We start from the raw sequence: 13,838 nt of genomic DNA on the forward strand, positions 1-13,838 counted from the left end.
AGTGAATAACAGAGTCCTGCTCAATTCTTTCTATTGTTGAGGGGTTTCCGTAAGGGACCAAGGGCCAAGAGCGACAAAGCAGGTACCAAAGACCTAGAGATCAGAACGCCTACAACGAGGTCCGAGACCACCCACGTAGGAGGCGCTCAGATTCTGTGACACTGGTTTTCGCAACATTAGCTAATCCTTCATTTTGAAAGTTAAGAGAGGACTGAGCGACTGATGGGGGGCAGATGGGGGTGTGTGGCGGTGTAAAGAGTTGTAGACAGCTGGCTGGTGTGCTGTGGTGTTTCGGGAGCTGCTGACTTACCAGTTCCATCAGCTTCCTCGAGTCTCTTTGGAGAAACATGTGTCCTCTTAAGACTGAGGGACCCGCAGATGGATATGTGATTCGGGACTGAATAATCTAAAGAGGAACGGCGGTGGCCCTGCTGGCCACAGGGCAAAGGTGGGGTTGTTCCCCTGGCCGAGAGCTGCGTGTCATCAGTGACGGAGCAAGGGTTAGTCTTCTCTGGGTGCTGTGGGCCAGGCCAACGCAGAGTCGTCTCAGAAGTGGAGCGTGGGAATGTGCACCCCGAACAAACACCCAGGTGACGCTGACACCACACCGCTGCGGGGCAGGCGACACACTGACCCCGGGGGCAGCTGCCCCCTCTGATATCCCCCTCAGAGGGGACCCCATGGTAAACATCGGACCTGGGGGCAGATGGGCATCAGCACACATTACTTTGTAAAACTGGACGGGGTGCGGGACACAAATGCTGTGTGCATTTATACAGATTATTGCTTTCCTGTAATAAAATCTTTTGTGTACTGGTATTCAATTTCATGATGCCAAATACTAAGTTACAGTCCTTTCATGACAGCTTCGGGTTTTTGGGGGTTTTTTTTAATGTTTTTTTTTTAATGTTTTGTTTATTTCTAGGAGAGAGAGAGACAGCATAAGCAGGGGAGGGTCAGAGAGAGAGGGAGTCACAGACTCTGAAACAGGTTCCAGGCTCTGAGCTGGCAGTCAGCACAGAGCCAGACGCGGGGCTCGAACCCACGAACCGCGAGATCATGACCCAAGCAAAAGTCGGACGCTTAACCGACTAAGCCACCCAGGCGCCCCTTTTAATGTTTATTTTTGAGAGAGAGAGAGACAGAGAGCATGCATAGGGAGGGGCGGAGGAGGGAGCGGCGCAGTGGACAGAGGATCCGAAGTGGGCTCTGTGCTGACAGCAAGGGCCCCGTGTGGGGTTTGAACTCATAAATGTGAGATCATGAGCCGAAGTCGGCAGTTCAACTACACTGAGTCACCCAGAGGCGCCTCATGACAGCCTTGTTAAAAGATTTCTCTCTTTGCCTTTCAATCCGTTCCTCATTGTAAAGTCTTACAAAACGTATTCAAACTTTATATATAAACCCGAACACACGAGTATGGGTGAGCATTTTACAAAATACACCAACTTCTGTTGACGCTTGGTGCTGAATATTGTGTGCAATAATGCAGTCATTAGGAAGAGGGCACTGTGGTATTGCATTTACTCCTGTGCTGTCTCTTGTATTCGACAATAGTCCCTGTAAGAATTTATAAAGGAAAGCGGGGAACTTTGATGGTCCCTTTACACTTCACTTCTCCTGAAAATGCTACTGAGATTAGGAAGTGACAACTTCAGAGCTTCTATTGTCTGGAACCTGAAGGAATCTTTACAAAATGATTTGGCCCATCCCTGTCAACCCCACTGATATTTTATTTGAGGCTCATTACATTTGAAGAATGTGTTCTCTGTCACCTCATCAAAATGCGCCTTAGATTTAAGAAGACACAATTCTTAAGGTTCTTTTTTAAGCCAGTTTTACAAGTGAGGGTTGATTTCGTATGGATATTTTGTTACTGAACATGTTTTAATCTGCTTGGAACATTTAGGAAATGTAAACATGTAAAGCTGCTTTTCTGCACCATCCTGTGATTTTATTTGGTCGTACTGAATATAAAGATAATTCACAACAGTGATTAAATCACAAAACACTATTGCCAAATGATAATACTCTGTTTTATAATTACACAAGTTATTCAGATTAACATGACAAATCAATGACAAAACAGAATTTTAAAAATCAACCTTTCACAGATACGGTATGAAGTTTTGATAAAACCAAGATAAACACACTAAAACCTTCTCAGTTCAGTGCTTATTAATTCCAAATAAAGCCTAAAGTGAAGCATCTGTTTTTCCCACAGCAGCATCACCAATATTTCTCCATTATTTATTTGGTATAATACGTAAAATACAGTTTAATCAAATAGAAAGTAAAAGACGAAGTGTGAATTTTTAATTGGTTCAGACAGACCCTTAAAAGGAGACCTGCGTGATGACTAGCCCGTAGGGGAGGAATGAATCGTGTTTGGAAATACAACATTTATTTCTCTGAAGGGTTTGTAAAGCTTTCTGGTGGATCATGATCAGACGTTAGGTATCGTGCTTTGTTACAAATGAAATTATGGGATCTTAATCGTCAGACTGGAAGGGAAGTTAGGAAGTATCAATTTAATTCTTCGATCAGGAATTGCATTTGACAGCAAGTAGCAGAGTCCTGAGAAACAGCGGCTTGATCAAACAGGGCTTTATTTTCCTTGCATATAACGTGGGCGTCCAGAGATGAACTGTTGCTCATCAGGCTGAGATCTCTCCAAGTCCCTAGACTTTCCCTGGGGGTTGCAAGGTGGCTGTAGGGACTCTTACTGATAATTATGAATTCCAGGTAACAAAGAAGGAGAACTGAAGGAGAGGAAGAAGGGGTAGTTCCTATGCCAGGAAGACAAGAACTCAGTATCTTTACACAGACATCTCATCTCGTTGGTGGAAACCAGTCATTGTCCACCTCTGTCAGGGAAGGTTGGAGAGCAGCTTTTAGCTGGGCACAATGCCAACCTTCACGGAATTAGTCTGTTAATAAAGGAAAATGAGAGGGTATCCTCTTTCCATACCTCTCTGTCACCATCTCTGCCACAATCTGCATCTTATGGAGATGAGGCGATTGGCCCAGAGAGGCTAAGCAACTTCACCTATGTCTCAAAGCTGGAGGCAGAGCCAGGACTTACAGGGCATGAACATATGCCCTGTTTTCAACTGAGGATGTGGAGAGGGTGGGAAAAGAAGGGGGTCTTCTGAAGGTCTAAAGATTTTGCTTTTGCAAGAGCATAAGTAAAGAATGGGGAAAAAATCATGGATTCTTCAAAGTTTGACACGTTGATTCACCTCTAATAAGATCACAGTGATTTGACTTCGCTTTAGAAACAGTGCAGCAAAAAATAAAGACACAATTCGTAACACAAAATGAAGTCATACTGTAGCTGTGAAGGCATTAAAATTTTGAGTCTGTTTCCCCAAAGTAAATAATGGACACATTCCTTCATATAAACCGTAACTTATTACAGTAAAAATTGTGGTCCTCCTCCGTTCCCAAGAGGGATCAGTCCTCAACTTCCTGAGGTATGTGACTAAGGGTCAGTGATTTTGACAGTAGTGGTAGCAGAAAATCAAGATTTCCTCAGATTCTCTCCCATTGCCCAGATGATAAAATGTGTTCTCTCAGAAAAGGGCTGTGAGCAGATGTTGACTTTTGCTCACAGATAACATTCAGCCATTCAAATACCTGTTAATGTACATATGTTCAAGAATGAACACTATATCTGGTTATGTATTAATCCAAGAAGAGATTACTTATTACTACTTATAATCTAGTACCACAAAGAAGGGGGATATGCAGGAACCTGAAAGAAAATGTTTTCTAAAAATTGTACAACAGTAAAACTATCCCATCCGTGTCATAGACAAGAAAACTACAGGCTAGCAAAACTGAAATTACTTGATTTAATTTGTTTGAAGGATAGGAAAATATTTGTTTTCATTTTAATATATATTTAAGTTCTATATAACTCCAGGGGTTATGATCTCATATCTTTCCCAACACAACTTATTTGAATGTTGTCCTGTCATCTGAAATTGCAGATACTTTGTTTCTCCTCCATTTGCAGTCAATGTCTGGGATATAAATGGGGGGTAAAGTTACCTAGTCCGAAATCAGTGTTGTAAGTGATTCATTTACGATTGCAGTGGGAAAAACTACAGATGACCACGAGCGAAAGGAGGAAAATCTTCTGCTCTGTCACCTTCCACGTAATCGCGATCACCTGTGTCGTTTGGTCTTTGTATGTGTTGATAGATCGGACAGCGGAAGAAATCAAGCAAGGCAACGATAATGGTAAGAGCATGTCTCTTTTTTTCCTTCTCTTGGTTTCTCTAATGACATCAGAGGTGGGTAGGGAAGCTATTTCCCATTAGGTCTTCATGTGTGATACACTAGCAAAAACGAGTACTGGCAATTAAGTCATCTCTAGTTATGTTATAAATACTCTGATTGAATGCCTAGGGTCCCAAGCTGAGGTGCAAAATTTATCAAGTCCACGTAAACCTTGGTAGAGAGAAATATATAGATGTTATACATCACTTCAAGCTTTCCGGGAGCTGATTAAGAATCATGCTCTAGGGTGCATGAGTGGCTCAGTCAGGAAAGCGCCCGACTTCAGGTCATGAACTCACAGCTAGAGTTGGAGCCCCGCGTCGGACTCTGTGCTGACAGCTCAGAGCCTGGAGTCTGCTTCGGATTCCATGTCTCCCTCTCTCTCTCTGCCTCTCCCTCCTTGCACTCTGTCTCTAAAAAATGAATAAATGTTAAAAAAAAATTTTTAAATCATGTTCTGCCTGATGTGAAAAAGCAAACAAACAGTTGTGAAAGTGGAATGTTTTTTTCATTTAATTTAATTCACCATAGTTATTGCTTCTTTTAAAACATGAATAAGACAGAATGTGTTATAGCTTATTAATTAGTACCATATAATTTGATAAGAATAGATTAACACTATGGTTTGAAATTTTAGCCATGTTGAGTTTAATGGTGAAGGACGGTGTCAAGCCTGCAAATAAAGCTGTTTAAAAATCATTAAGGCAGATTCAAACATCTGAAATGGATAGGTCATTTAAATCAGAAGGAAAAATAGACTGTTTATCTTCACTTCTGAATGTACTCAGCTCCATTTCTCATCAGGCTCTTCCAGCTTCCGCATAGGGTAAAAATCATAGCTGGTATAACAGTGAGAAATATTCCCCAAACCACCCCCACCATCAACCCTGGGAAACACACACACACACACACACACACACACACACACACTATTAAGCCACTGGTGAACTTAAAAAGTGAAATTGTTCAGATGGTAACACTGTAAGTTTGTAGTATTCTAAAAAATGTGTTTCCCTCAAAAAAAAAAAGAAACTGAAAGGAAGAGAAAGGTTACAGGAAGTAAGCGAGAGAAAGAAAGAAGAAAGAGGAAAATATTAAAAGGGAAACTTTGGTTATTTCTGCATCTCTTTGTCTGGATTCATAAAAGCAGGAATGTGCCATTCTCCCGCTTGCCCGCCCGATGGCAGCAGTGAGCACCAGCATGCGCTCTCCTGGGCGCTGGAGCAGCACTGGGAGGAAGGGATTGTGAGGACCCGCCAGAGCCAGATGCGCAGGCAGGGATGTGGTGGGTAGAAAAACAGGTCAGGTCGGGGGAGGCTGTATTTGTTTTTTAGTTCGATATTACACTGACATTTACAATGTATACCAAACTAGACTGTTTACAACTACATTATGCATTATTCCTGAGATACTGGATTAAAAAAAAAAAAAAAGTCACATCCCTGTTTAATAAGTTCCCTGAGGATAGGACTTTTTTTTCTTTTTTTTAACCTATATCCCCTATACTTGCAGGGACTGGCCCAAGCTAAGAAACAGAAAGTGCGCCATAAACACAGCAGTAATGTATGTGTAGAAAAACAAAGAGGCACCCCATCACTCTCACCTTAGCACACCCCAGTGTAGGATCTTTGGACTCGAGTGCTTTTCTAACAGTCAAGGCCAGCCCTGACAGCCAGGGATTAATAGTTGTAGATGTCTGATTCTGAGACCAGTGTTTATGACAGACGGGCCCCGGTGTGGCCCTGCCCTCTCCCAGTGGGCACCATGATACCCGCCTGCAGGGCTCCTCCTGTTCTCTGGCTACATGAAAGGGAAGGAAGATTATGAGCACCTGTCCTGGACATGATGAGAAGAGGCAATCTTGTGCCATCCACATGCAGATAGTCTAGAACCTCTCCCTTACATTCATTTACTCAATCCCACTTCCGAGACAAGGGAGTGAACAGTGATCATTCATCCTACAACGAACAGGACTACCCCGACTTCAGCCAGCCTAAGTCTCCAGAACCCAAGAAACCCTTGGCCCCAGGCTTCCTTCCATCCATCTCACTCTGCCTGCTCATTCTCCAGGGCCCCCGGATACCCTTTTGTCTTCAGTTGTCATTTCTATGCTGAGAACCAAGTGCCAAATTTATCATCTCCAGCTCATACTGTCCTCCAACAAATCAGTCCTCTACCACCTGAACTTCTCCATGTAAAGGTCTTCCAAGCACCCCAAACTCAATGTGTCCAAACTCTTAATCTACAACCACTCTCCACCCTAACACCCTTGGAAGAGGCATTGCTAACACCCATTACCAAATCCATTCGGGCTGTCATTTCTCCTCTCCCTCTTGCCAACTTCTGCCTTCAATCAATCACCAAATCCTATTATTCTGCCTCATCGGTCTCTGGAATCTGTCCATGTCTCTTGTTTCCTCACTGCCCTCATCCTTGTGCAAATTATCCCATCTTTTACTTGAACATGGCAACAGCTTCTTAACTAGACCTTCTCCAGTTCTGCCCACGTTTAACCCGTGCCCAATAATGTCATCATCAGAAATGTACAAAACCCACATCTGATCACATCCTGTCCCTACTTAGCCACTCTTAAAATATATCCCAAACTCTTTCATGTGACTGTACTGCTCCATCCCCGCCCCCACCATGACCTGGTTGTAGTCAATTATTCTGAGCACTTGTTCAGCCCCACAAATCTACTTCTAGTCCTTTGCTCAACTTTTCCTTCTACATGAAACTTTCCTCCAGCTTCTGTCCACTGCACACTCAAACACTGTTCCTGTGTTTTCACACCCCTCCACTCACCCTTTGCAGTTTACCTTAAGTATCACTTGCTCTGGGACACCTGGTTCAGCAACCTAAACTAGAATAATTACTACCATGGTGGTTCTCAAAATGGTTCCTTGGACTGACAGCATTAACATCACCTAGGCACTTGTTAGAGATGAAATTCCTGGCGTCTCTTCACCCCAGACCTATGGATCGGAAATTCTGACAGAGACTAGCAATTTGTACTTAAGAAGCCAACAGGTGATTCTGACGCCCTCAAGTGTTGAGAAACGTGCTCACCTAGCATCCTGCACTTAATGCACTTACTCCATTTTTCGCATATTTGAATTACCTGTGGAGTTTCTATACCCTACAAAGCCTGAGTTTTATCCCCAGAGGCTTAGATTTAATTATCCCATATGTCATGCTATTTGCAGACATGCTGAGTAGCTCCGCTCTACCAGGAAACTTACCACACACTATTGTAATTGCTCATTTAATTTTAAGTCTCCTGGCACCAAGAGACTCTGAGCTCAAAGAAGGCCAGATCGCTGGCCAGCATATCCCTGGGGCCGAGCACGGTGTCAGGGACCTGGCAAGTGGCCCAGTCAACGATGTAGAAGCAATGAAGTGTGAGTGCCTCATACCTCATGCTCACACTTTCCTACCTTTCATGTTTCTTTAGAATTTTTCTTCAAAATGCTCCCCCACCCCCGCTCAGTTCTGAATGGATGCAGAATTTCAGGCCAGAGTCTCCAAATGGATTATCACTCAGGTCCCTCAGATTTCCCAAAAGAAAATATTGAATGATAATCAAAGACCAGCTATATACATATGTGTGTGTGTGTATATGTATATATACATACATATATATATGTATGTATGTATGTATATGGTCAAGGGTCAGGTCAGCTTTCTACTGTATACTGTTTAAAATTATTTTCAGTTTCTTAAAAGCAAGTGGAAATGAGATAACTTTTAGCTTTGGTGTTCAGAGCTTCTGAATTAGGCAGCAAGATATTCATCTGGACACTGTGCCCATGACTTCCTACAGAGCCACTTGCCAGTGGGACAGCTCCTACCTAACTTGGGCACTTTCACATGGAAACTCTAGTGACTTTTGCAAAAGGGACCATCTGTACTTATGTTTAAATTGTACTTAAAGCCTGACTTCCCAAAGTACACATTTGCAGGTAGTGTGGGCATCTGTATGAGTTGTCATTATTTTAATCTCCCTTTGGCATTAGGACTGTGAGTGCTGAGCCTGAATTTACTTTTAAAGTCTGAAAAACTGCATAATTTACAAGTCAAAATATCTTAAATCCATTTTGAAAACCTTCAAAAATATTGGAAGAGGAACAAATTGTCCTTCAACCCGAATTGAGGTTGAATGTAAAACAGCAAAATTCTTTGAACTGTAATAACAATACCAGAAGGAAAAAAATCCGCCATGTGTTTTTTAATGGTTGTTCTTTAAGATTAAATAAGCCTGGTGCCCCAGATAGCTCTCTCTCTTCTCTGTTGCCTGTAATGTCAAAAAATATATAATAATAATAATCAAAGACTTGGTACTCAAAACTTTAACACCCTCAATCACCCACTACTAACTCTAATTTGGTGAAACAATCCTCTTCCTGCCTTATCTTTACATATTCTAGAACAATGTTCCAGTAGACTGCTTGTGTGCTGAAAACAAAACACAAAATACAGACCGAGAAAACAACAATTTATACTACTCAAGAGACAGGGGATGCAGTGTTTTTTTTTAGTGAAGTATAGCTGCTATACAATATTAGTTTCAGGTGGACGACACAGATATTGGACAATCCGACACATTACAGAATGCTCACTGTAGCTGAGTGTGGTCACCATCCATCACCATTCCGAGCTACTACCCTATGACCGTGTTCCCTATGCTGTACTTTTCATCCCCATGATTTACTTCTAACTGGACGTTTAGACCGCCCTTCCCTTATTTCACCTTTCTCCCACCTCCTCCCCTCGGGCAACCACAGTTTGCTCTCTGTAGCTGAGTCTAGAGTCTCTTTTCTGTTTTTAGTTTGTTTTGCTTTTGTGTTTTAGGTTCCACATAGAAGTGAAATCATGCAGCAGGTGCAAATTTTAATCTCGCCCTAGAACTATGTAAATGTGTACACCCCAAGGGGCTAGCATAACAAATTTCATTTTTTGTCAGGCCTGCCCCACTTGAGAGCCTCTAAGCATCTGCCGGTCAGGGGCCGTGCTTCATTACTCAGAGAGGATTTAATATTAGTAGAGGGTCAAACACTGTTGCCAGCTGTGGCTGACCCCAGCAGATAGGCTGCGCCACACTCGCTAGCTGTGAACATCTGCTTCGAGCAGGTGTTAAAAATCACTTTCCAGCAAGCTGTATATTTTCCATTTGAGCACTGTTGTTAAAGCATTCCTTTTTAAAGTGAGTGTGTGCGCTGTTACTGCCTAACAACCCAAACATGATAAGTACTGACTTGAGCTACTTGTCAGAAGGCCAGGCTTCTAGTTCTGCCTTGGTTGTGAACTAGTTACCTTGAATAAAAGAGTCACTCTGAAGCTCAGATTTCCTCATTTGAAAAACGAAGTTGGACTGAATACCCTTCAAAGGTTCTTTCTGATTCATTTTTCAAAGATACCATGAACTTGGTCTCGCATCAGATAAATGGAAACATACTACGCATATTTGTATAATTTATATATATTTCCTTTTTTTAATGTTTATTTATTTTGAGAGAGAGGAGAGATTGTGAGCAGGGGAGAGGCAGAAAGGGGGGGGGGAGGGAGGATCCCAAGCGGACTCCACCATGTCACTCCAGTGCCTGATGCAGCGCTCAACCTCACCAACTCAGATCATGATCTGAGCCAAAATCAACAGTCGAACGCTTAAACACACTGACCCACCCAGATGCCCAATAGTTATATATTTCTTATATATATACTCATATTTTTATATATTTTTGTATTTGTATCTTTACTCAGTGAATATTACCATTAAAACAAGTAAAGAAAAATGTTACAAATATGTGAACTTTTTTTTTTAATGATTTAAGCAACGGGAGAGAAGCAACCAGGACAAAAGTGCAGGAGAAAACTGTCTCCCGAGCCCCATCACTCACACACACCCTTATGCAAACACATTTTGTAACTCTGCATAACCTAAGCACCGGGCCAAAAATATCCCAACTTCCCAGTGAGATGCTTTTTCTAAATATACATTGTCCCTGCAGCTGTTAAATGAGACAGGTTCTCTTCTGCTGTTTGGGGATTTTAAAAGCCTTTTGAGACACTCCAGGTGTCTCCAGTTACATGATCCGCTACATAAGATCTGCAGAATACTCTAAGAATTCCAATTTAAAAGCCAGAAAAAATTTTAGGGATCACTGTTTCATTCATTCATTCATTCATTCATTCATTCATTCATTTAATCTTTGTTTTTGAGGGAAAGAAAACACGAGCAGGGGAGGGGCAGAGAGAGAGGGAGACACAGAATCCAAAGCAGGCTCCAGGCTTTGGGCTGTCAGCACAGAGCCCCATGTGGGGCTCGAACACATGGACCGTGAAATCATGACCTGAGCCAAAGTCGGACACTTAACCGACTGAGCCACCCAGGCGCCCCTAGGGATCACTGTTTTAAAGATGAGGAAGGAAGCAATTTGCCTCATCTTCAGCTTTATTAGGAACGCCCTCCCAGGAGCCTGTGGTTTACCCAATTTGACCAAAGAAGCAAGATGTCAGAGGTGACCAGTGGAGAGAACTGGGGACCCTATTCTATTAAAAAGAAATATATTTTCAGAGAAACAATATAGCTAAAAAAATAGATGACTCTGGAAGAGTCTGAAAGAGGATACATTTCAGCTTGCAAACCACTGTCATTGTGGTCTGAAAATCTGGCCTAAATGTTTCCTAACAAACAAACAATAGACAGTCGGTGAGATTTCTGAGTTTTTCTCCATGAAGGGAACTGCCGATCGGGAAGGATGCCCAGAGGCCCAGGGTGAGGAGGTATAGTTCTGACTAATACCAGTGGCCTGGCTGGCAGCTAGCTGGACTTTCTCCTCTCCTAGTTCTGGAGATTTTCATTGCCCTGGAGTCCAGACGGGACATCCAAAGTTAGAAAGGTCTAGGTTATAGGCACCAGTGAAAGCTTTGCGCTTAGTCTACAACTCCCATCAGCCAAAGATGTGCAGCATTTAAATCATTCAGATGGCAACGATAACTTACATTTACATAGCACTTTCTGTGTCCAGAACGATCCATTTAATCCACACGAGCAACCCTGTGTGGTAAATACTACTAACATCTCCATTTTTAACCGACAGATTAGTTATCTTTTGCTATATAACAAACTATCCTAAAACTTACCGACTTAAAACCACAAGCATTTATTTCACTCCCAATTCTGCAGATCAGTTGGGCAGTCCTCCTGGCCGGGGCCTGACTGGCTGTTCTCTGCAGGGTCTGCTCATGTGTCTGCAAACAGCTGGCACATTGGCTGGCTGCTGTATAATCAAGACTGGCCTCCTCCATACGCCTGGCAACAGGCATGCTATTGGCGGGATGACAGAAACTGAGCTGTGTTTTTCATCGCACAGGGCCTGTTGGCCCCGTCGTCTTCTCATGGCAATTGCAGTGTTTAAGCAAGAGAGCGAACCATACACGCAGTGGGAACGCTTTTGAAGTTTCTGTTGTGTCCTATTTGATACTGTCCTGTTGGCCCAAACCAGTCATGTGGCCACAGCCAGAGTCGAGTCAATGAGGCAGGGGACGGATACCCAAGGACATGATTACAGGGACGTGTGAGCCAAGTGGGAGTATTTTTTAACAAGCTACCAAAGATGAGGAAACGGAGACAAAAGAGAATACCAGATTAATAGGCTCTCAATACCTAAAGGAAATGAAATCGCTCTCTGAATTAGGAAAGAAGATACAAAGACTTAAGTGACTAATTCTTGGGGAAAAAAACCCATAATCCTCAAGAATGAGTGTGGCTTTTACACAGGAAAACAGCCTTTGAGAGGCATAATAAGGGACATCCTATTGGGGTCTGAACTGCAAAGAAACTGAATAAAAGTTTGAATCGTTTGGGATCGGGGTATTTCTTAGCCAGGAAGGGGGGGGGTTCTGGGAGTGAAGATAAAGAAAGTGATTATAAAGGAGGTAAGAGATGGTAGGTCGCAGTGGTCCGGTTTATCAATAAACCCTAGTCTCAGGTTCCTGAAGCGGAAATGCCCTTAAATAGCTCCAGTCCACATCTCTTTACCCAACCCCAATGGAGAACAGAGTAAGGAATATCTGGAAGATTTTTTATGTGAGAAAATAATTTATAAATTCTATTGTTTCATTCACTTCTATTTTTATTCAAGTTCTATACTTTTACCTAGAGTCCCCAGTTTTCCTCTCTGGCTTGCTAGGAACATCTTGCAGACTGACTCCCAAGAGTCTGTAATGAGTTGAAAGATCCATTTGCTTTTCTTTGTCTAAAGTGCTTTTATTTGCTCAAATATAAATATTCCTACAGACCGTGGGCTGACTTCTGTGGCTCTGGTAGCACTATACATTCATCTCATCTGCTATATGAAGCCTTCGGTATCATACCCCAGATGACTCTCCAGACCACCTTCACCTTTTCACAGAAGACCTACTAGCATGTTGGTTATTTGGGGGCAGCATGGAGGAGAGTGTAGCCCTCCAGTACCACGTCACACACGTGCACTTACAGAGAGGACGCCTGGAAGAATTTAATAATAATATGTTGAGATTGCTTGAAAATTTATGGCCCATTTGTGTAGGACTGGCATGACAATATGGACAGTGAATGAGTCAAGTTTACCTATTAGAAGGGACAAGAGAAGACTTCCATTTCCTTAGAAAAATGGTTGTGGAATATCTGCTCCTCCAATTCGTATCCAAGAATTTCCAAGCAAGTTTCCCTCTAATGTTTAAAAGGTAGGGAGACAGAGTTCATTCCTAAACCTACAGGAACTCCTGAAGAAAGATCCCAAACACAAAGGCAGAAGTACAGATAGATAGATCCTTGGGCTTCAGAGACATGAGCACATGGTAGAATTGCCTCAAGTTGAATTTTCCAAATTCCCCTTCCAAACTGTCAGGTAGAAACAACTTTGTGCTCTTGGCATTTCCAAGTTCAGGTTCCAACTTCAAATATGTATTAGTGAGGACCAAGAATTCCTTGTTTACACAGAGGATCCACAGGGAGCAAGATTTTGTGCCTTCTCTCTTCTACCGCCCTTATTGTGTACATTCTTTCTTCTTTACAGAAGACATCATAGAACTGACTAGTCCAACAAAGTTGTGCATGAAGACAAATTGCTAAGTCTTAATAAAAGGAGGTAAAAAAAAAAATCTTACCAAAGGAAACATTCTTGGAATAGCCCCAGGTTATTATCTCCTCTCACAATATCCTTTTAGTGAGTTTTCCAAGGTAAAATCTTATAACTGCTCAATAGTATATAGGAAACAAAAATCTTGTCCACTTAGTAAAAAGAAAGAGAAAGATCAGGCTGTCTCTGAGAGAAGATGGTCATGTGGACTGTTGGTTTGTACCCAAATGGCTTCTGGATGTGGGGTAAGGAGATAGTCCATACGCTATAAACTGTTGGGGGAAATACTGGGAGCCCTGACTTCCCAAACATATGAAGGAAGAATGACTAGAAAGAAGACAAGATCGATTCAGAGAACCTTGTAAAAGAAAGTGGAAGAATCAGACTGTCTCCCAGAATTAGCAGAAAAAATGGCCCAGATTCTCCAGT

General features: G+C 42.4%; 2 protein-coding genes across 3 annotated transcripts in view; one reads left to right on the plus strand and one right to left on the minus strand.

Annotated features, from left to right (window-relative positions):
• The window catches only part of MARCHF1 (membrane associated ring-CH-type finger 1), a 553,625-nt gene that overhangs the window by 533,495 nt on the left and 6,292 nt on the right, over positions 1–13,838 (plus strand). For both annotated transcript variants that reach the window (XM_077752739.1, XM_077752740.1), the window contains one exon: positions 4,101–4,248. In XM_077752739.1, the coding sequence (XP_077608865.1) occupies positions 4,101–4,248 (148 nt within the window). The remainder of the gene's footprint in view (positions 1–4,100; positions 4,249–13,838) is intronic.
• Positions 1,959–13,838, minus strand: part of TMA16 (translation machinery associated 16 homolog) — a 51,369-nt gene continuing 39,489 nt past the window's right edge. The window contains exon 8 of the mRNA XM_077752742.1: positions 1,959–4,700. The gene's annotated coding sequence lies outside the window, so the exon portion shown is untranslated. The remainder of the gene's footprint in view (positions 4,701–13,838) is intronic.

The sequence above is a fragment of the Crocuta crocuta genome, unplaced genomic scaffold (assembly GCF_008692635.1).
Source record: "Crocuta crocuta isolate KB4526 unplaced genomic scaffold, BGI_CrCroc_1.0 scaffold346, whole genome shotgun sequence".
NCBI lineage: Eukaryota > Metazoa > Chordata > Mammalia > Carnivora > Hyaenidae > Crocuta > Crocuta crocuta.